The sequence below is a fragment of the Callorhinchus milii genome, unplaced genomic scaffold (assembly GCF_018977255.1).
Source record: "Callorhinchus milii isolate IMCB2004 unplaced genomic scaffold, IMCB_Cmil_1.0 Scaffold3, whole genome shotgun sequence".
NCBI lineage: Eukaryota > Metazoa > Chordata > Chondrichthyes > Chimaeriformes > Callorhinchidae > Callorhinchus > Callorhinchus milii.
In genome coordinates, this window is record NW_024704744.1 from 92,910,475 (window position 1) to 92,934,670 (window position 24,196).

Consider the following 24,196-nt stretch of genomic DNA (forward strand, 5'->3'; position numbering starts at 1 on the left):
AAAATGTGGAACACTCAGCCCCAGAACCTGCAGAGGCAAAATCAATTAGGATATTTAAAAGGAACGCGATAAGTAAAAGTATTAAGAAGTACGGAGAAATGGCAGGGAAATGAGATTAAAAATCCGACATGATCCAATAAATTGGTGGAATATGCGTGACAGGCTGAATAGTCTCCTCCTATTCCTGGGTTCCTTTGCTTGTGGTCACTGATAGACAATCGCAGACATGTGGTTCCATATTTATCGCTAGGCTGTGATTAATGCAGCCGTCTGGTGTCAGCTCAATCTCAAGCACGCAACCTCAGCACACACAATCCTAATTTAATTCTCGATTTAATGCTGAATATTTGGCATTTCAACTCTATTGCAGAGAAAAATTTGGAGTCCTGTAGCTCAGTTGTTAGAGCACTCGCTTTGCAAGCAAGAGACCTGAGTTCAATTCCAGGCAGAGGGCGAAACCTTGGGCAAGTTTCCTTACTCCACACAGAGCCTAATAATAATCCCTCCAAAACCAAAAACAATAATAAATTGGTCATTTTCAATCTACGACTGTTTGTGGGACATTGCTGTGCGCAATTGGCTGCCGCGTTCGCCCACAAATATACAGTCAATTCACTTTACAGTATATTCTGTGAAGCGCTTTGGGATGTCTTCCCGACGTGAAAAGCGCTATATCAAATGCAAGGATTATTATTATTATTATTATTATTATTAACTGACTGAGTTAAGTCAGTTTCCTCAATTCCCAAGTTTAAAATCTGCCTCTGCAGCACCAGACGTGAATCGGGGCTGTCAGACAGAGCACTTTAGCTAGACTGTACAGCACAGAAACAAACCATTTGGCCCAACCAGTCCATGCCGGTGTTTACACTCCACATAAGTCTATTGATTGAGACTAGGTGGTTCATTGCGTGAGTCATAATTAAGGAATGATAGCAAATGTGTGGAATTTCATAGTGAGTTCCTTATATCAACACAAGGCGCTTGCTATGAAATGCCGTAAAATTATGTTGAACTTGAAAATTATGTATAGAGCAATGGTTAATTGGGTAATTTGCAGAGGTTATGGAAGCTGGGAATGTTCACCCTGGACAAAAGAAGGTGAGGAGAGATCTTGTTAAGGTATTCATACTCCAAAAAGGTTGAGATAAACTGAGGGCAAAATATTTTAGATGCTTGAAATCTAAAATACAAACAGAAATTGCTGGAAACACTCCGCAGTTCAGGCATTTTTCTCTCGCAATAGATGCTGCCTGACCTGCTGAGTGTTCCCAGAGACTTCTGAGATAAACTGAGTTCTATCCTACCACAGCTGTAACAGATACAGATGGTGTACTTGTGAAATGGACTACCCAGGAAAATAGATTTTGTCAGCAAATCTAAGAGTTAATTGGATAGCGAAGATGGGCTGTAATGTTGAATGCTATTACTGTGCGCTCAGGATTTTGTCCAACTTTGAACAGGCAGAGCAATCCCATCCAGGCAAATACAAGATTAGATATAAACACATGAAGCCAGCTGGAGAGGCAGAGAAGGAGAAAGAGAAATACACAGTTAAATACACACATATATATTTACATAGTGGTTAGCGCACTCGACTCCTGGGCAGAACAAAACCTTAAGCAAGTTTCCTTACTCCACAAGCCTTTGTTTACCTTGCAGTAAGTAGGAACCCAGTTGTTAATCAATTGGTGGATTGCTTTCCAGGAGTAATAATCCCTTCAAAAAATAATAACAATTTGACCACTCAATCCATGACTGTTTGTGAGACACTGCTGTGTGCAATTGGCTGCAGTGTTTTGCCCACAAAGTAGTCAATTCACTTTGCAGTGAAGGGTGTTGAGGAGTCTTAATGATGAGATAAGGCTTTATGTCAATTGCAAGGATTCTTCTTATTATACACATAAATACAGACCCATTCTCCGTACTGTTCCCATATCTACAATTGGTTCATTCCCAATTCATGCAGATACTTTGAGATACATTAATTAATGCGGATACATTTAAAATTGAAATCCAGTCGCACAATAAAACTTTCTCACATTTGACCTCAAATGTGAGGTTGAGGGGATAATTTCTTGTGTTCTTCAGGTTCTGAATATCATGATACAGAACGACCCACAACACAGAGTAAACGAGAAAATGACCGGGTGGTGACTTCATGTCTTCATTTCCTTTGCCTGTGCATGCCTGTGAAAATCCTAAAATGACAGCGGCAAAAAGTGCTCAATGTTTCTGACAGCAAAGAAACATTTTCGCCCACAAAATATACAGTCAATTCACTTTACAGTGTATTCTGTGAAGTGCTTTGAGTCGTCACGAAGACGCGATAATGCGCTAATTCAAATGCAAGGATTATTATTATTAGGTGTGTAAGCCATACATCCAGTGCTTGTTACTAGGGCTCAGTAGGAGGTTGAGATGTCTTGAGAACCCGATTGACGTCAAACCCATGAATTTTATCAACCTCTAAATGTAATTGCACTATGATGCTGGAATTTCCCTCCACATAACATTTAGCATTAAAAAAGGTGATAATATGAGCTAATTCCATTTATGTATTCGCATCAGAATTTCCACCTAAAAATCGCTTAACATTGCACCTTTTCTCTCTGCCTTCAGAACACTCTTTAAAAAAATGATTGGTTAAATACCTGTAAATTCTTGCTCTTCTGCCTGTTCGGTGATCTCAATTATCACTGTGAAACACTCTGAAACATGAAAGGCACTATACCAAATATAAGATTTTTTTTATTCGATAGGGCAGCTCTCTGGGCTATAATTGACCTCTGTGACCTTGGATTAGAGAGGAAGGAAAATTAATGAGGATTCCTGATCCTGACTAACATCCAGAAAGACCTTTGAGGCATTCATTCCAGGTGATATGTTGTGAAGTGCTGTAGCTCAGTGGAGAGCGAGAGGACCTGGGTTTGATTCCTCGGCCGGGCAAAACGTTGGGCAAGCCTCTTTACTCCACACGTGTCATGTTTACCTAGCAATAAGTAGGAACTCGGTTGTTAGTCTATGGGCAGATCGCTTTTCTGGGGGTAATAATCCCTTAAAAAATTTTTTTTAAAAAAACCTTGGTCATTCAGTTCATAACTGTTTGTCCATAATATGTAAAGTCAATTCACTTTGCAGTATATTCTGTAGGGCCCTTTGAGACATAAGCACTCATTTAAGTACTCACAAAGCAACTATGACATGAAAATGTCTCAAAATACAAGTTGTTGTTGATTAACAAATCCCACTTTAATGCCACAAATTAGATCCCAGTTTCTCTTAAACAATAATTTAATGATTGTCACAATTAACTGAAAGCCTCATTGTTGTGTGGTTTCTGCTCACCACACAAAACACCGAAGGAGAAATAAAATTCTGCTTTATAATATGCAGTTTGAAGTGCAGTCTTATCCATTACGGAAAAGTCTGAAACATTATTTAGGTTTTGCAAATGAATAGGATGTATCGGGGTTCATCATTTAAATATTTCATAAAGAACAAATTTAATTGGGACTCTACCCTGAATTGGGATGCTACCCTGCCCGAGGGGAGCTATATAATAATAATAATCTTTGCATTTAATATAACTCCTTATCGTGTCTTCGACACGTCTCAAAGCGCATCACAGAATATATTGTAATGTGAATTGATTGTGGATTTTGTGGGCGAAACGCGGCAACAGTGTCCCAAATACAAATTACTAATGGCTTTCTTCTGTGCTGTAAATTTCTATGGTTCTATGATGGCCAAGGTTTCCACCACTATAGCGCTGCACTTCGCCCTGCACCCTGGAGTTTTCTTCCATTATCTCTTCGCCTTGCTTCCTTTCATCCTGCCTTCAAAATTCTCCAAAAAACATTCCTTCTCCATGTGGTACTCCGTCAAAAGTTATTAAGCACTTTGAACATTCATTGTCCTTGAAATGTGCTTTATAAAGTTAAGCTATTGTTGTAGAAGATACACTTTAACTTAGCTGAAGGTATGCATCAAGCATTAGTTGACAATACAAAACTATATTTTAAACAATATCTAGATTGATTGCACTTTGTTCTGCAGTTTCCAGTATTCATTTGAAAACATTTGCTTTGAAGATGTTAATCGAGTTCGCAGTAAAAGTGTCAAACTTAAGTGTATTCAGCATCTCTGTCCCCACCCTTTGGAACTCTATCCCATAGTCCCTTTGCCTTGCTCCCTCCCTTGCGCCTCCTTCAAGGCACGTCTCAAGACCCTTCTACCTACCCTCTGTGTTCTCCAACCCTCCTGATCCCAACCACCTGCTTGCGTCCAACTCCCTGACTGTCCAGCGCCTTGGGACGTTTTCCTTCTTGATGAAAAGCGCTATACATATATAATTTGTTGTTGTTATTGTATTGTAAGGGCACATTACCTGGGAATGAGTTAACAATGCTGGTTGCTGGTACCAGAGTTGACTAATCTCTTACACTGGAATCGTGAAGGTGCATTGAAATGTTAATTCTCGGCTTGAGCTTTGTTACAAATAAAAAGTGATTTTGTCGCTAAAATATTTATAAGCTGGGATACACTTGAGGTGAAGCGGAGCCTTGCACACAGCCATGTCAGCAAATTATTAAAAAGCTGCCAAACGTGCATTTTAAGTGCTCGCTGCAATTTCTGACTGCTGACAAGAACAGTTTATGAAAAGATCAATACAAGCTGGGGATGTCATCTTTGAAGAGCTGGGCACAAAAAGAGAGAGAAGGAAAGGTAATAATAGTAATCCTTGAATTTGCTATAGTGCCTTTTTGCGTCTTCTAGACATCTCAAAGCGCTTCACAGAATATACTGTAAAGTGAATTGACTGTTTTTGTGGACGAAACACAGCAGCCAATTACGCACAGCAGTGTCGCACATACAAATTATTATTGTTATTTTTTTAAGGGATTATTATCCCCGGAAAAGCGATTTGCCAATTGACTAACAGCCGGGTTCTTACTTACTGCTAGGTAAACAGAGGCGCATGGAGTAAGGAAATTTGCCCAACATTTCGCCCCGCCCGGGAATCAAACCCAGGTCCCCTCGCTAGCAAAGCAACTGCTCTAATCACCGAGCTCCATGACTCCACAGGTTGACTTAGATATCCTCAACGTAAATGAAAAAAATCAAGAGAATCACGAGAATACTGCAGGAAATGTTCAGAGTCTGGAAGCATCTGGTGGACAGTCCTGGTTCCTGCACTCACAGATTGCTGTGTTGAGGTGAAGACTTACTATATTTTGACAGTGATCTCTCTTACAATAGACTCGAATTAAACAACCTTATAAACAGCATCCTCAGTTGCCTGCCTGGTGCTTTGATGGTATATGACACAAGAGCTATGTTGTTTTTTTAAATTGTTCAAATAAAAAGTCCTGTGTCGGTTAAGGAATTTGAAAACAGGGATATTAATGTTGGCAGGAAATCAGTTTAAGCTGCGTCATTGCATTGTGGATTTTCCCTTGTGGCCTGCAGATGATTTGAGGGGTGGATTATGGATCAAGTACCTGTGTCCCTGATCCTTTTACAGCTGGACATGCTGTTCAGTGCTCCAAAATACAGTAGTTGGATTCAGTGTTAAGAAAGGAAAATGAAAAGTCAAGGACAAGGGAGTAACATGACTGGAGGCAAGCAAATCATAGAGATAACAAAATATATACGTCAGATAAACCAGGAGGACAAATTGTCAAGTAGAGATATAGGGTCAACCTTGGGTGAGCGTTCCTCACCGTCGATGATTGCATAAAATGCCCATCAACAGGATTTTGATCCAGTTTGGATTAGGCGTCAGCCTGGCTCATTTGGTAGCTCTCTTGCTTCTGAGTCAGAAGATTGTGGCGGCAAGCCCTACGTTAGTACATTAAATTAATATAACTGTATGTTGAACTAATATCACGTCAGTACATTGAACTAATTACTGATAGTCTTAATATGATGCTCCAATACAGAGCTAGGGGTACGCTGATTTGTTGGTTGTATTGTCTTTTGGATGAGGTATTAACTTAAAAATGTTATTTTTAATCTATATATTTTTTAAATCCTTGCATTTGATATAACGGTTTCAGAAGGAAAACCTTTCAAGGCACTTTGCAGGAATTACTCTAAAGTGTAATGACTGTATTTTGTGGGCAAATGTTGGCTCAATGCATTTTATGTGTCAAGTTTTTCTTTCCTTCTCTAACTGGTAGGATAAGGTTCCAATGGTCCTTTTGTACCTTGTCTGAGTGGAAGTTCTTTATGTACGAGCCCAGCTGAGTATCAGCAGAGTAATTAACTAACAGTATCCGAGTCAAACCCGATTCCTGTTCTCCTATAACATCCACTCACATTCACTCTCCGTCTCAGGCAATCATTGTGATCTGGACCAGCAGAATCCTTTTCCTTGTTACACACACAAAGGGGTTAAAAATTCCATTCAGTGCAGCACGCAACTGGGGACATGTCACTGCAATGAAATCGCATTAGTGGCTGGCTTGACCAAAGGCAATCCGTGCAAGGCTGAACAGTTTTTACTCACAAGAGGCTGAATCTAATTGTTAGGCTCAGCTTTTGTCCTCTTTACTGACTCTCGGTCTCTCATGGAGCAAGGATCAAACCTGCAGATTAGCTTGGTGTTGTGATGTTTTTGTGAACTGGAAAGGGTTTTCTATACAGAAAAAGTTTTCCGTACAGGTTGTTTTGCTACATAAAAGGAACTTACACACTTTTGCAGCATCTACAATATAGAAACATCTCAAAGCATTTCACGGTAATTACTGTGAAGTACTGTATAGTGACTTGTTTGTGGGTTCACGCATCAGCTATTTTGTATATAGCAAAGTCCCAAACACAGGAAGATCCCGAAGAACCAATTTTATCTGGAGGCTGATTAACAAGGAACTCCCTTCACTTGAAAGTCCCTTCACTTTTCAAGGCAAAACACTGGTAACATTTCCTTACTCCACACGCCTGTTTACCCAGCACGGTCGTTACTCAATTGGTGGATCACTTTTCCGGAGGTAATGACTTCTTCAAAAATAAATAATAAATTGGTCACTCAATTCACGACTGTTTGTGGGATACTGCTGTGCGCAATTGGCTGCCACGTTTCGCCCACAAAATAAACAAGTCAATTCACTTTGCAGTGTATTTTGTGAAGCGCTTCAGGACATCTCGAAGACTGTGTCAAATGCAAGGATTATTATTAAATAGCATTACCGAGAATCTTTAACTTCCAGAGGAAAAACAGATACGGAATTAAATCAAAGGTTTGTTTTACACTAACTCCAGCTGCACCATTTGACTTGCCTGCTTGGATTTCCTCTCAATTTCTATCTATCTATCCATCTCTTGGTGCTTTGACACCTTGGTTTCAAGGAGTTTTTTTTAATTAAGTCTAAGGATAATTAGCAGCTTTGTCGATTCTCAGAGCTCAGCAGCAACGACTGCATTGTCAGGAGCTCCTGAGCTCGACATCTCTCAAATACACGAGTGATATGATACCCCATATGGAGAGGGCATTGCTTGACAAGATGTATACATCTTCAACAGATGGCTACAACACCCGGATACATATTTTAAAGATTGCGATCTCTCTATCTGAATGAATATATTAATAACAAGGTCTCTGCCGGGTGCTGAATAATTCGTACCGGCTGTTTGCAGGACTTCATGTCAGCGCATGCAAATACAGAACCCAACCCCCATCTATGAGGTATCCCGCAGGCATCAAGCCACATCTTTACATTGTCTGGATGCTGTTGACACGCAGGAATTTGTATGCATGTTTTACATTGGTTACACAGTGACAGCTTGGCTCTTTTGTACCACAATAGTCTCTGGGTTCTCCTGGTGATCAATTCATTGACTTTGATGCCTGCTGTGTTTACCTTCAAATAGAGTCACTACACATAACAGCGATATTAGTAAAGATATAGATCAGCGTGACCTAATTAAATGGCGGAACAGGCTCAACGGGCTGAATGGCCTACTCCTGTTCCTATGTTCCTGTGTTCCAATCAATCCCAAATTCTTCAAAACATTTCCACATGATAAAGACTCACATTTGCGATTTGATTTCATACAGTGCTACATCAAATCCAAATTCTTTCTTCAACTGTTGAGTTAAGAGGAACCAATATATAAGTGGAAGTTATTATTATTTTGTCTGAAGAATTGTTGGTCAATTCCACCAGAACTGTGTCAATTAGACAGGACCTCGATTTAACACTACAGCTGAAGGACGGCAACTCTGACAATGCAGTGGTTTCCCCAGTACTATGTTGTAGTGTCAGCTTGGACCATGATCCTAGAGTATTATCGGATCCGGCGACGGATAAAAATAATATCGAGAGAAGTAGTTTGAAGGTGTTACTGAACGAAGCCATGTGAGGCACTATACCCTGTAGTGACTGTAGCTTCACACTTTTTAGACAAAAACCTTACCATAGTGGGTGCAATGAAGTGCTCCAGGACGTTATCCAGTGTGCAGGGCGCTATATAAATGGAAGTTGTTGTTGAGCCTCTTTTGGTAGACAGAACATTGACTTTGTGTTGGAGAAGATTCCGGGAATGAATGTGAAGCTCTGAATCTAAATCTTATAATAATCCTCATTTTGTCCCGAAGCACTTCACAGAATACACTGTAAAGCGCAGTGACTGGGTGTTTTGTGGACAAACACAGCAGCCAATTTGCAAACTCTGGTGTCCCACATGAAGTGAATGGCCAATTTTATTTGGGAGATTCTTAGCCAGGCCGCCGGGAGAAATTCATGTCAGTTAAACATAAGAATTAGGAGCAGGAGTAAGCCATTCGGCCCCTCGAGCCTGCCCCGCCATTCGATAAGATCATGGCTGATCTTCTGACCTGACTCTAATAACCTGCCCTATCCCCATAGCCCCTAATGCCTCTGTTTTTTGAAAATCTATCAGTCTCAGCCTTGAAGGTGTTCAAGGATGGTGCATTGGGCAGGAATACACTTTAGACTATGTGTGTTCCAAGTGCCGAGGTGGGGCTTGAACTGACAACCGCCTGGCTCAACGTCGAGAATGCTGCCAAATGGGCCAGGCTGACATCTCAATCTGTGAGGAAGTCAATCTGCAGTTCAGGCTTTACAGTTTACAGGATCTACCTCACTGGCAGCAGGTTGTTCAATAGCAGCTGTTGCTTTGAACATGATCCAAGTAAATGATGAAGATCTATTTCCGCCTGTATGTGATGAATCTAAGATTATAACCTGGAGCATGAATGATGATAATAATAATCCTTGCATTTGATATAGCGCTTTTCTAGACGTCTCAAAGCGCTTCACAGAATATACCATAAAGTAAAACCCGAGCAGCACCCCCTCCCACCTGCTTGGGTCCAAATCCCTGAGTGTCCAGCGCCTTGCGACGTCCTCCCGACGCAAAAGGCACTTTACAAATGTAATCTTGCATTGCATTCCTTCTCCCTGAAGGCGTTTTGACTTATTTTGCCTTGACTGAGGTTGGCTTCCATGTTATGTTGTCCAGGCTCTCTCACTGTATCACAGTCCTCCAGCTTCCCCTCTCTCCTGGCCCATTCTTTGATTTCCTTTTACTTCTGAATAGCTATAATATGTCCTGACCAATATTCCTCACTCTCCTCAAGATTTAGATCAATTGGCCACTCATCAGATTAGCTGCTTTGTTCTGCTTGATTGCCACATTGCCATACGCTCTAAAGTAATTATTTTGTGAAACACACTATTGAATGCAAGTATCATTATTCTACACTCGGGAACAATTGAAATCGAAAAGGAGTTCAGTCAAGTTAAAAGTTTTTCTTTTTTGTTCATCTCCTATCAGTCACATCTCCCATTCACATCAGAAAGACTGAATTTAATTGCAGTCTATTATTTGGGCTGTTTCCCCCACCCCGTTCAAGTTGCTCCCCTTTATGTGCTCAGCCATGACAAGTTACAGCACCAGTAGTTCTCCAACTAGCCATCCAGACAGGGGAAATGAGGCAATGTGGCCAAGCCTATTAAGAGAATCAAAAGCAAATGGAATTATGGAGGAGGGCATCAACACAGCGTCTGATTCTCCCAGCAATGTCTACATCTCAGTTTCCAAAAGGGGTGAGTAGGTCGTAATCAGATGCCTGCAATTCCACCCAGCTTGAAACACCGTACCTTGAAATTAAAGACAACGCATTATTGTGAAATATACTTAAATTTAGTCTTAACTGGTCTTAACAATAGTAGTAATAATAGTCCTTACATTTGGTACAGCGCCTTTCGCAAGATATATTATAAAGTGCAGCGACTGTGTGTTGTGCGCGAACGCAAACCAGCTTTCAAATTAAGACTGGATTTAAGAACTTTCTGAAATTCTGCACCATCTTTGAATTTCAAGACAAAGTGGTCTTGCAAGCTCAGACTAGGTGGAGAGTCAGATCCAGTAGTGTAAACTCTGGATGCTTTTTCTCCCCCTCTATCGTAACCCAGTGGGTGACGACACTTAATTGTGGCACCACCCCACAAATACTGCTGTGCCACCTGCGATCAGGTACTTCAACACAGATCAGCGACCTGGGATCTTCCCGATCAGTATGTCTGAGCTTCACTCTAGGACAGTGGCCGCATCTACTGACCAAAGGGGAGCCATTGATCTGAGCATCAATGTGACATCTTCCATGCCATGACTGTCTGAAGAACTGCTTTGTACACAAGTTGAAAAGAATGGTCTTTTTTCCCATCCCCACCCCATCCCCCCCAGCCAGGAATCTTCACATTTTCTTCATCTTTTTCTTCGGACGCTGGTTGAAAACGGGCGAAGAATTCATCAGGCTGTCAGGAGAGTGGGAGACGTAGCTGGCGTCTGAGCCCGCTGTGTTGGGAGTCTGTGGGATGCCCGTTTCACTCATGCCGGACATGGGCTCCTCGAAGACATCATTTCCCAAGACGCCATGTGGAGGCACATTACCTTCCTCGCTCTCCTGAGGCTCCATTTTAACCTGAGTGAGGTTCCACAGGGGAGAGCTGCTCACTTCTGGGCCTGAAAACAGCAAGAAAGAAACAAGTTGCATTTATATAGTGTCCATCAAGTAACACAGACTGTGCCATCGATATCCTGAGAACAGTGCAGCCCAGTGATGGGCAAGTGAACTTTTAGCATTTAACATGTCAGCATCTCCACACTCGGCAGATTAAGATAACAGATGCCTAAGAGTTTCAGAGAGTCGCTTAAGAATAAGTGATGCATTGATATTAATTATTATTAATGTGTGTGTCAGTGTATGAGGGGAGGAGGTGGCACCTGAAGACCTGCCTCTTCAATCGTGCCTACGGTCACTTCCCCCTCCCCTGGCTCCAACTTACATTTATATAGTGTGAGGGGCACTATATAAATACAACTTGTTGTTGATGTAGTGGGTATAACATCCAAACATTGAAAAGCACTTCACAGAGAATTGCTGTCAAGTGTAGTGACTTATAAATTTGTAGGAAAATGTGGCAGCCAATTTGTACACTGCACCAAGTACATGTATGAACTGAGTACACAATTTATCTGGAGGATTGATGGCCGTCGAGAGAAATTCCCTTCTCTTCTTGAATATTTTTTAAAAAAGCATCCACCTAAACAGACAGAAGGGACCTACATCTACTGTCTCATCTGAAGGTCTGCACCTCCAACAGTGCAGTGTAGACTGTGAATTCAAAGTACAAGCAGCCGGAAAGCTTGCCAGGCAGCAAGCTGTATGGTTTTAGTTGGTTAGATTCCAGCAGTTACTCCAATGCACACTCTGGGGTCTCCAAGCCTTGGCTCTTGACAACCTGCACCTAACACTCTATGGAATTAGGTAAACAGGATGTGTCCCAACCTGTAGGGAGTGCACATTCCATTCCATGGATGCATTGAACTCTGTTTGGTTACTCTTAAGCATGGTGATGATTTTCCACATATCAGACACCCAGATTTTGCACATCCCTTATACCCTCAAACATTAAAGTTAAACAACTTTGAGCTGGCTTGGGGTATATTCTCGTTCTTCTGGAACTGACACGCTCCTCTGGATGGACGCAATGATGGTTTTATATACTGTATGAAATGTTAAATGATAAAATTGTTATGATCAGATTGTATGACCTTTTGTACATATCTTCCTAACATTGATTCCCATTTGCCTCAAAATAAACAATTGCTACACTTAAGAGTAGCTACTGTGAGGCGCTTTCAGATATATTTACGTGATAAGGCAAAGATTATTATTGTAACAATAGTAAGAAATCTCTCATTACTCCATTAATATTGAAGCGCTTTGAGACACCTCGAAGATGTGATAAGGCGCTATATCAAATACAAGGATTATTAATATTATTATATTATTATTATATACATTTGTAAAAGTATAAATATTTTAATTTATTTTAGTGGCAGATAAACACATCTGAAAGCGCCTCACAGTAGTTACTCTTAAGTGTAGCAATTGTTTACTTTGAGGCAAATGGGAATTAATTCATAAAAATATGTTTTTTGAATACTGTTTACACTATGTAGGGCATAGGCTTAACATCAGGTTAAAACGATTAAACAGGAGGTTAGTAACAAAATTCTTTCAGCCCCTCACCTGAAGTCTGAGGGGATGCATCAACTTCAAACCGTTCATGAGTCTGAGCGAGGACACCGAGTTGAAGGGCCTGGTCACCCGCAGATGGATCGCTCTCGTTCTCCTCGTTGATGGGGAACGTAATGTCGCTGATGGGTTCTTCCTTGATTTTCAGCGGCTTCGCATCTTCCATGGAGGTTTTCTCCGGACTGACGAGTTTTTCATACTCCTCAGCGAGCTGCTTGCTCACCTGTAGGTCGTGGATAAGTTGTACACATAAGTGGTCATGCTCCTTGGATGTAGTACAGGGCTTATCATGTCGAGATTGGTGTCAGACATATTGTTTATTCTTAAGAAAACATAGCAGTCCATTTTATATATAATAAAGTTCCACAAGCAGTGCTTCTAAATAAACTGATATTAGCAGTGAAGCCTCTATATAAGCTGATAATAATAATCCTGGCATTTGCTATAGCATCTTATCACGTCTTTGAGACATTTCAAAGCGCTTCACGATAAAGTGAATTGACTGTATATTTTGTGGGCGAAACGCGGCAGCGCACAACAGCGTCCCACAAACAGTCGTGATTTGAGTGACCAAATTATTATTTTTATTGAAGGAATTATTACCCCCAGAAAAGCAATCCGCCAATTGACTAATTACCAGATTCCTACTTACTGTTAGATAAACAGAGGCGCGTGGAGTATGGAAACTTGCCCAACCACTAAGCTGCAGGACTCCGCCTTTGTGGAGTTTGACAACGAGCTGCAAGCGGGAGCCGCATGAGACGCTCTGCCAGGGTTTAAGATCATCCAGTACGACACTGTGAAGATCTCCGTTGCAAAGAAATAAAGTCCGTTCTCACTCGCAGGCTCGTTTGTTTCAAGCAATGTTAGGAATGGGTTACGAGGTTCTTCCCTCCCCGTGTGTTTTAGTTCCGAGTCAATGGGTTGTTCGTTGCCTCTCGATGTTTGACACTTCAGTTAAGTGTCAGGTGAGGAATCTTGCGTTCAGATTTGTGTCTCACTGTCGCACCCCCACCCCCACTCTGAGGAGCTGTTAACACCCCGCCACCCCCACCCCTACACACACACCATGTGCGACCATCTCCCTGGACTCCGTCACCAAGTGGGGAACTCCAGGCCCTGAAATCCTTCCCCATCCCAGCCTGTGAGGCCGCCTGGTTCGATTCCCGGTCAGGGCGAAACTTCAAGCATGTTTCCTTACTCCACACACGCACCTCTATTTAAGTGGTGATAAGCAGGAGCCCAGTTGTTTGTTGATTAGCGGATCGCTTTTCCAGGGGGTATTAATCCCCACCCCTCCCACACAAAAAAAAATGTGGTCACTCAATTCATGTCTGTTTGTGGGACACTGCTGTGCACAATTGGCTGCCGCGTTTCACCCACAAAATATAGTTAATTCACTTTACAGTATATCCTGTGAAGCGCTTTGCGACATCTCAACATGATAAGGCGCTATTTCAAAAGCAAGGATAACTATATTAGCAGTGAGTGCCTCCATATAAAATGCTAGCAATGAGCAACTCTATATTTACTAAGAATATTAGTAAGCAGCATATCTAATATAAATTTACATGTCAGTGTGATACAACATCTACTTGCATTTATATAACCTTCTTCGTGAAGGTAGTGTCTCAGAGGACTTAACAGTTGCACCCCGATGTAGAAAGAGAGGGGAGGTGACTGAAGGTAGGGTCAAAGAGGAAAGTCCTCAGGTGTAATCTGAAGACAGACAAAGTGGGGACAAAAAGGAGGGATGGAGACAGGGAGATTTGGGGCATAGTGGCTGAAATCATGGCCGCCAGTGGTGGAGCTGAGGGTATAAGGGACGTGCAGAATCCCAATGGATGAAACGTGACAGCCAATTGCGCACAGCAGCGTCCCACAAACAGTCGCGGATTGAGTGATCAAATTATTATTGTTGGAGTGCGAGCAGATCGGAGAGGTTTCGGGCACGTTCTCTTCCGAGAAGCGATGAGTGTGTTTACACACTATAAAACATGCATGAGCCTAGCACTCACCTGAAGCACGTAGCTGTGATAGTCCTTGATGCGGTGCTGCCAGTATTTCTGCAGAGAGAGCACGCTGCCGATGCCCACCTCATGAAACACCTGCTCCATCACATCCTGGAACGGTGTCTGCCCAACCCGGGCCTCCCGATCAGTGGCAAACCGCAGGAGCCGGGTGAACTTGAAGTAGTAGTCGCTGGCGATGTCCGTCAGCGTCTCCAGGACGCTTTCGTTGGCTGATTCGAAGCCAGCGTGGGCCAGGATGGTGGCCACAGACTGGTACAGGAGCTGCCTGCAAGACGTCCAGCTTAACTCTGTCACCGGTTCGCCTTTCCCTCTGGAGATACAAAGAATCACAGCAATCACATGCCATTTGTCTCTCCATGTAAAACGTTGGCCAAACACAAGTTAGCACTAACGTCCTGTTCAGCCCTCCTCACCAGCCTCCTTAGCTCGGCATTTCGCAAACTCCCAACTCATCGAGAACCCATATTCTCTACCTTAGCGGGCTGTGTGTGCCCATTAATCCCATCCTAAATAAATAAAAATAATAATAATAATTTTGTCACGCAAGCCACGACTGTTTGTGGGACGCTGCTGGACTCAATTGGCTGCCGTGTTTCGCCCACAAAATATAGTCAATTCACTTTACAGTACATTCTGTGAAGTGCTTTGAGACGTCTCGAAGACATGATAAGGCACAATATCAAATGCAAGGATCATCATTATTATTTTATCCTTGACACGCTCTTAAATTCCTTGAGAGCTCTTAAATTACACAGTGAGATAAGGAATGGAGTGGATGTTATGGAGGCAAACACAGCAGCTAATTTGTACTTGTAAATGTCCAATTAATGCGAACTCCTGTGCTGAATTTGGATGATGAAGAAATATTATCCAAAATAACAAAGCAAAACTCCACTTCTTAAAATAGCAGTGGGGGGCAGGGGGAGGGCGAGCAGAGGAGAAAAGGCAGATGGGACTCATTTAAAAAAGGGATAATGATCCAGAACAAAACTTGTATTAAATTTTATTAAACATAAAACGTTAACCAGGTAACAATAATCCTTGCATTTGATACAGCGCCTTATCGCGTCTTCCAGATGTTTCTAAAGTGAATTGACTGTGTATTTTGTGGATAAAACGCGGCAGCCAATTGTGCACAGCAGTGTCCCACAAACATTCGTGGATTGAGTGACCAATTTTTTTTTAGGGAATTATTACCCCCAGAAAAGCGATCGGCCAATCGATTAACAACCGGGTTCCTACTTACTGCTGGGTACACAGAGACGTGTGGAGTAAGGAAACTTGCCCACCATTTCGCCCGGGTTCTCTCACTTGCGAGGTGAGCGCTCTAACCACCGAGCTACAGTGCTTCACAGGTGCCCAGTTTGTTCGGTCCATAGAACTCTTGCACAGTGTAAGGTGGCTGTGGATTCAAGCCCCACGTCGAGGCCGTGGAACTACACTCTGGGCTGACACTCCAGTGCAATACTGAGGTGAATGTTGCAAGGCCATTGCCATCGGATGGGATGTTAAACCGAGGCCCATGATCCCATAAAGATCCCGTGATACAATTCAAAAAGAGAAGGGAGTTTCTCCAGATTAATTGGTCATTCAATCAAGTCTGTTTGCGGCGTCTTGCTGTGCACAAAATGGCTGTAACATTGCGGTTGCCTTCAACAAAACAATCAATACATGTCATAAGAACATAAGAAACGCTAGATAAAAAACACCAAGGACCATCTCGTTCGTCTTCCACCTTCCTAGTGGTCGCATGCATATTATGTGTCCCGAACTAGCTATGTACTATATCCCATAATGTTATTTCCTAATCTGTGTTTGAAGGAATTTCCTGCTTCAACAGTCTCCCCAGGGAGCTTGTTCCACAGGTTTACTTCTCGCTCACTGATATAGTGTTTGTTTAGAGTCGTTCTGAATTCCCTCCCCCCTTGAATCGCAGGCCGTGTCCTCAGGTTGTACAATTCTGGACGAGTTGAATCAGCCTGTCATTGTCTCGCCCCTTTAGAATCATAAAGACAGTAATCTTATCTCCAAGCCGCGCAGAAAAACAAATATTTCACGAAATTTCAATGTTACAGGCGCTCTAAAACCAGTTGTTAAGTCGATTGGTGGATTTTTAATAATCCCTTAAATGAAAGGTACCTGTTTAGTCTCTTAGTCGACTGTTTGTGGGACACTGCTGTGAATTGACTACACATTGGCTGCCGAGTTTCGGCTACAGAATGTACCGTCAATTCACTTTACAGTATATCCTGTGAAGCGATTCGAAACGTCTCCAAGATGTGATAAGGCACTGTGTCAAATGCAAGGATTATTAACATTATAAAAATGCAAGTTCTTCTCTTCTTCCACTTCATTTAGCAGCTCACCTGTAGAAGTCGCTCTCTGGGTCGCTGTGTTTCAGCTGGAAGGATAGTTTGGGCGTCGCGCTTTCTGTGGGCAACAGCTCGTCTGGGACAGGCGGTAAGCTAGGCAGGAGGGAAGTGGCTCCATCTCTTCGCTCTTTATCCCCTCGGGTTGCTGCTGGCTCTGAGCGGTGGCAATGAGGCTCCGCAGACGCCTGTTATACTGCATCAACTGGATGGTGTGGATGGTCAGGCCGCAGGGTTCGGATGGGACATCCAACATGGTGGTGGGCCGAGGCTTGTTGGCCGAGGGCTGGTGGAGTGGCGGGTCCTGGACCTCGACCGTCCGAAATTCCCGCTGCAGCAGGTCAAAGGAGCTCCTGCTGGGCTGATTGGAAGAAACAGGAATCTCGCCCCAGTATTTCATCATCTTCGCTGTGTTCAGTCGGCCGTGCGAGGCCAGTCAATGGAGACAAGTTAGCAAAAAGAAAACACAATGCGGTCCTATTAACTGGGGGGAAATTGGCTAAGTTCCAATGGTGTTGGAAACCTCCATCAGAATGTTCTGGAATTACTGAAAACTGGATCAGCCGAACTCAAAACCGTCAAGCTCTTGCTGCACAGGGAGATGGATAATATTCAGCTGCGGACTGGGAGTAACGGGTCATCCTTTCGCGCTGTCGTTAAGAATTTAGTTCGATGAAAGCATCTCCGGAACGACTGCAGTATCCCGGGTAAAACCTGTCAACAGAGAGAAAAGAGCTTATTGTTACTGAATCAGTGCTACTGTTATTGCTGTACATTGTAACTGTGCGCATTATTGGTATTTTGTTAATGTTATTGCTGGTACGTTATTGTTATTGTTATTAACAGACACAGTTACTGTTGGTACTGGGCTATTTGTTGCTATTATCGGTACATTTTTACTATTGCTGCTGTTGCATTGTTACTGTTATTACTGTCATTACTCATGTTGCTGCTGTTCGGTATTACTCTTGTTGTTGTGCCTTATTACTCTCCCAGTTATTAGTTATTTATTACTCTTGTTCCTAATGTTGGTTATTACTCTTTACAGTTGCTGCTGGCTGTTAGTTATTACTCTTGTTGCTGTGGTTGACTGTGTTGCTCGTCCCCTGACAATACCCCCTTTTTTCCCCCGACCTCCGTCACATTGCCCGCCCGTCCGCACCGCACAACCAACGCAGCACCGAAGCCCGCCTTCCCGGCTGGATTATTCCGATGCCCCCACCCTCACCCGCACCCCCCGGCTGGTCTGGTCTGGTCTGGTCTGGTACTCCCCTGCGCCGCCAGACACGCAACTCCGACGCCCGGTTACTAACCCCCACAAAACTCCGTGCCCCCATCGCTCGCCGCGGTTCCTCACCAGACTCCGCTGACTCCCGATTACCGAACCGTCGCTTTCAACATCCTCTCACTCTGCTTTACAAACCCCGTCACATCCTGATCACCGCCCACTCCCCCCCCCCCCCCCCCCCCGCCCGCTCCCCCCCCCCCGCCCGCTCCCTCCCCCCACCGCCCGCTCCCTCCCCCCCACCGCCCCGCCCTCCCCCCACCGCCCGCTCCTCCCCCCCCACCCCCCCGCTCCCTCCCCCCCCCCCGCCCCTCCCCCCCCCACCGCCCCTCCTCCCCCCCCCCCGCTCCTCCCCCCACCGCCCCCCCTCCCCCCCCCCCCCCTCCCCCCCACCCCCCCTCCCCCCCACCGCCCGCTCCCTCCCCCCACCGCCCGCTCCCTCCCCCCCCCCGCCCGCCCGCTCCCTCCCCCCCCCCCCGCCCGCCCCCCTCCCCCTCCCCCCCCCCACCGCCCGCTCCCTCCCCCCACCGGCCCGCTCCCTCCCCCCCCCCCCGCCCGCTCCCTCCCCCCCCACCGCCCCGCTCCCTCCCCCACCGCCCGCTCCCCCCCCCCCGCCCTCCCCCCCCCCCGCCCGCTCCCCCCCCCGCCCCGCCTCCTCCCCCCCCGCCCGCTCCCTCCCCCCCACCGCCCGCTCCCTCCCCCACCCCCGCCCCTCCCGCTCCCCCCCCCGCCCGCTCCCCCCCCCCCGCCCGCTCCCCACCCCCCCCGCCCGCTCCCTCCCCCCCCGCCCGCTCCCTCCCCCCACCGCCCGCTCCCTCCCCCCACCGCCCGCCTCGCCCCCTCCCCCCCCGCCCCCTCCCCTCCCCCGCCCGCGCCCTCCCCCCACCGCCCGCTCCCCCCACCGCCCGCTCCCTCCCCCCCACCGCCCGCGCCCTCCCCCCCACCGCCCGCTCCCTCCCCCCCACCGCCCGCTCCCTCCCCCCACCGCCCGCTCCCTCCCCCCCCCCCGCCCGCTCCCTCCCCCCCCCGCCCGCTCCCTCCCCCCCCCCACCGCCCGCTCCCTCCCCCCCCCACCGCCCGCTCCCTCCCCCCCCCGCCCGCTCCCTCCCCCCCCCCCCCCCCCCGCCGCTCCCTCCCCCCCCCCCGCCCGCTCCCTCCCCCCCACCGCCCCTCCCTCCCCCCACCCGCCGCTCCCTCCCCCCCCCCCGCCCGCTCCCTCCCCCCACCGCCCGCTCCCTCCCCCCCCACCGCCCGCTCCCTCCCCCCCCCGCCCGCTCCCTCCCCCCCCCGCCCGCTCCCTCCCCCCTCCCCCCCCGCCCGCTCCCCTCCCCCCCCCCCCGCCCGCTCCCTCCCCCCCCCCCGCCCGCTCCCTCCCCCCCCCCGCCCGCTCCCCCCCCCCCGCCCGCTCCCTCCCCCCCCCGCCCGCTCCCTCCCCCCCCCGCCCGCTCCCCCCCCCCCGCCCGCTCCTCCCCCCACCGCCCGCTCCCTCCCCCCACCGCCCCTCCCTCCCCCCACCGCCCCTCCCCCCACCGCCCGCTCCCTCCCCCCACCGCCCCTCCCCCCCCCCGCCCCCCCCCCCCCCCCGCCCCTCCCTCCCCACCGCCCGCTCCCTCCCCCCACCGCCCACTCCCTCCCCCCCCACCGCCCGCTCCCTCCCCCCACCCCCACTCCCCCCCCACCCACTCCTCCCTCTCCCCCAACCTGCCCCCACCCCCTCTGTCCCCCGCCCGCTCCACCCCCCCCTCCCTGAACCCCCGCCGCTCGGGGTCAGACTCGGGCTGAGGCGCTGCACAGACACAAGTTGTTGTTCTTATATCATATTATACTATAACTATAGTGTCACAAACACTCATTAATCCCCACCAGTACTTACAGCGAGAAACGGGGGGCGGTGGGGGTCACAGGGCCCGGGGGGGGGGGAGGCCGGTGGGGGGTCACAGGGCCCGGGGGGGGGGGGAGGCCGGTGGGGGGTCACAGGGCCCGGGGGGGGGGGGGAGGCCGGTGGGGGGGTCACAGGGCCCGGGGGGGGGGGGGAGGCCGGTGGGGGGTCACAGGGCCCGGGGGGGGGGGGGCAGTGGGGGGTCACAGGGCCCGGGGGGTGGGGGGGGCGGACACTGACTCGGGGCCGCGGTCAGACGTTGACCCGGAACTAGAACTGCCGGAGGAGGAGGAGCGGAGCCAATGGCGGAGGGTGAGAGAGACTGAGGGGGGGAGAGGGGGGGGACTGGGGGGGGACTGGGGAGAGGGGGGGGGGAGAGGGGGGGGAGAGAGGGGGGGGGGGGGACTGGGGAGAGAGGGGGGGGGAGAGGGGGGGGGACTGGGGAGAGAGAGGGGGGGACTGGGGGAGAGGGGGGGGACTGGGGAGAGAGGGGGGGGGGAGAGGGGGGGGGGACTCGGGAGAGAGGAGAGGGGGGGAGAGAGGGGGGGGGACTGGGGAGAGAGGGGCGGGGACTGGGTGGGGGGGAGAGAAGTGGGGGGACTGGGGGGTGGAGTGAGGGGGGGACTGGAGGGGGAGAGAGGGGCGGGGACTGGGGGGGGGAGAGAAGGGGGGGACTGGGGGGTGGAGTGAGGGGGGGACTGGAGGGGGAGAGAGGGGGCGACTGAGTGGGGGGGAGAGAGAGGGGCGGGGACTGGGTGGGGGGGAGAGAAGTGGGGGGACTGGGGGGTGGAGTGAGGGGGGACTGGAGGGGGAGAGAGGGGGGGGACTGGGGGTGGAGAGGGGCGGTACTGGGGGTGGGGAGAGAGAGTGGGGGGGCATGGGGAGGGCAGGGACTGGAGGAGACCGGGGTGGGGGGTGGGGGGCAGATTTGTGACCCGGGACGGGTGGGGAGGGTCAGGGAGGAGGTTTGGATCCTGGAGTTGGAGATGGCTCAGTCCGGGAGCGTCTTCCGCGCTCTGTGTTGAAGTTGTTGATGTAACAGTAATCGTTAAAGAGGGAAGTGTTCGGGGGGTGGAGAGGGTTTGGGTCATTAACTCAGCGCCAACTCCTGCCGCTGATGTGTACGTTGGTTAATTTTGTGTCTCCGCTATCCGCAGCTTGTGCTACCCCGTCTCACATCCTGAAGACCCTTTAACTTAACCCCATTTGTTTTCGTACCTAAAGGATAATTATCACATTCCTGGATAATTGTTTGGGGAGGACACGTTCGCGGGGCTCCGGGGAGGGGGCGGGGGAGCGGGATCGAATTGGACAACTCTTTTTCAAAGAGCCGGGAGTGGCCGAATGGCCTCCTTCTGCGCTGCGTAGTGCTGTGATTCTATGAAGACTCGTTCTTAAAGAGCTCCCGTCTTCTCGTCGCAGCATCGGTCTGTTTCGTGCATCGGTCCTGTGCCCTTGGCTTCTTGGTTACCTGTTCCAGCCACTAATTTCCCTATGCGTAAAGAAATACTTCCCGGTTCTTTTCCTATAAGTGGAGTCCTGTAGCTCAGTGGTTAGAGCACTCGCCTTTCAAGTGAGAGGACCTGGGTTCAATTTCTAGGCCAGGGTGAAACGTTGGGCAGGTTTCCTGACTCCACACACCTCTGCTTACCCGAGCAGTAATTAGGAACCCGGTTACAAGTCGATTGACGGATCACTTTTCTGAGGGTATTAATCCCTTCAACAACAAAAACAATAATTATTTAGTCACTCAATCCACGACTGTTTGTGGTACACTGCCGTGCGCAATTGGCTGCCATGTTTCGCCTTCAAAAGACATAGTTCGCTTTACAGTATAGTCTGTGAAGCGCTTTGAGACGTCTTGAAGACGTGATAAGGCGCTATATCAAATAGAAGGATTATTATTATTATATTGTCATTCACAAGCATGAACCTGTGCCACACTTGTAGTCCTGCGTTGACTTATGTGAAAGTACAACTTCTTGGGATCTGAACATAACTGATATCATCCAACATCACGATGGACTTGTTGAGTGCTCCCTCATATTATTTGGAGAGTGGGTACGACTGGTCAACTAACATATCTAAGTCTTTTCAAACCACCGCCACCCGACAATTCTGTACCATCAATGGAATACATGTGCCTCCAACGTGCCATACTTTGCAGTCATTTGCAAGTTTTTCAGCCAAGTTGCATATCCTGTCAAACTCTCTCGGTAAAATATTGGCTTGCCTCATCGAATTTTACAGTCATCTGCAAATGTAACTACTTTGCACTGAATCTGGCAATTGCACTCAATATCATGCTCAACCAAGCCGAGCAATAGGACTGTACAACCTGAGAGGCCTATTTTATGGTGACCAGAAATAAAAATGTAGCCTTTATCTGTAATTAAACAAGGGAGACTGCTATCAATAGGAAAAATTGTGATGAATTTCAGATCCAGGGGAGGTGGCAGGACCTCTGGTACTCTGGTCAACTCTCCTCCTGACCAACAATCCTGCAGATAAATAGGCCTTCACCTCAAGTTGCTTGTGGGACCTTGCTCCCCAGATAATGACTGCTCCACAAGCCTACAAAAGCAGTCCTTCACTTAACTGTTGTTGCTTCAGCTTAGGAAGGTTCTACAAAAATGCAAGTTTATTTTTTTCATAGGAATATAGGAACAGGAGTAGCCCCTCGAGCCTGTTCTGCCATTCTATACGATCATTGGCTGATCTGTACCTCAACTCTAATTACCCGCCTTTGCCCCGTATCCCTTGATCCCCTGACCTAACGGAAATCTGTCCACCTCAGTGTTGAAAATTTGAATGGATCCAGCATTCACAGCCTTTCAGGGGAGAGAGTTCCAGATTTCCATTACCCTTTGTGTGAAAAAATGCTTCCTGCTCAAATTTTAAGATGATGCCCCCCTTGTTCTGGATTCTCCTACCAGAGGAAATAGTTTCTCTGCAGCTATCCGGTCAAATCCCTTTATTATTTCTAAAACTTCAATCGGATCACCCCTCAACCTTCTAAACTCAAGGGAATACAGTCCACGTTTATGCAACCTGTCCTCATAACTTAACCCTTTAAGCCCTAGTATCATTCTGGTGAATCTGCATTGCGCCCCCTCCACAGCCAATATATCAGGTTTGGTGCAGTGCCCAAAACTGAACGCGGTCCTCCAGATGGGGTCTGACCAAGGCTCTATATAGTTGAAGCATCATTTCCTCTCNTTTATTCCAGCCCCTTGAGATAAAGGCCAACATTCCCATCAGCCTTTTTGATAATTTTTTGTACCTGTGAACTTGTTTATAGTGATTTGTGTACTTTGACACCCAAATCCCTTTGCTCCTCCACAGCTCTTAGTTTTACCACCATTTAGAAAATATTCTGTTTTACCATTTTTTACTCCACAAAACCAGAGATGAAATTGGATGTCCTCACATTTCCCCACATTAAACTCTTGAAATCCATCTGCCTTACTTTTGCCCACTCAATTAATCTGCCTGTGTCCCTTGGTAACTTCCTGCGCCCATCTACACAATTTACTGTGCCTCCTAACTTTGTATCATCTGCAAATTTAGATATCAAACTCATCTAATTAGGGTGACCAAAAAGTGTCTCAATACCATTACAATGTCTAATAAAGTGTTAAAGAGATGATGATAATTATTAGTGATTCTTATTCAAATAAATGGTATCACAACTTTTTGGTCACCTTGTATATATGGTGGAAAGCCACAGCACAGACCCCTGGAGATCACCACTTGTCACTTCCCGCCAATCCAGAGAATGTTCCCTGTTTCCTGCCTCCCAACCAGTTTGGTTTCTGCAAGGCAAGAAGCCAAAACGGTTGCCCTCCTAAATTCATCTCTGGTTCTGTGCATGTCTTGGCATCCAATTCCTAAGATTTCAGAAATCAGCCAGCAATCCCTCCGAAGAAACTATTTTGAAAAGCTGAAAGGGGTTTCTTTCGTACTTGTTCCATTTTTATGAACGTTAACTAGTTAAGCTTTGGATAATGGATAAGAAGGATAATTTTAGTGGATCTCAAGTGTGAGATGGAAATT

At 47.3% G+C, this 24,196-nt stretch overlaps 2 protein-coding genes across 3 annotated transcripts in view; one reads left to right on the forward strand and one right to left on the reverse strand.

The window, feature by feature from the left end:
* Positions 1-10,293: 10,293 nt before the first annotated feature.
* supt7l (SPT7 like, STAGA complex subunit gamma) lies at positions 10,294-20,153 on the reverse strand. Its single transcript, XM_042333695.1, is given in 6 exon segments — positions 10,294-10,995; positions 12,569-12,797; positions 14,593-14,917; positions 16,974-17,082; positions 17,085-17,690; positions 20,135-20,153. Coding segments are annotated over 5 exon segments (1,227 nt in total). The 5' UTR covers positions 17,380-17,690; positions 20,135-20,153; the 3' UTR covers positions 10,294-10,726.
* Positions 20,154-20,407: 254 nt separating this feature from the next.
* The window catches only part of LOC103189610 (solute carrier family 4 member 1 adaptor protein), a 48,208-nt gene continuing 44,419 nt past the window's right edge, over positions 20,408-24,196 (forward strand). For both annotated transcript variants that reach the window (XM_042333391.1, XM_042333392.1), the window contains exon 1: positions 20,408-20,452. In XM_042333391.1, the coding sequence (XP_042189325.1) occupies positions 20,443-20,452 (10 nt within the window). In that variant the 5' untranslated portion in view covers positions 20,408-20,442. The remainder of the gene's footprint in view (positions 20,453-24,196) is intronic.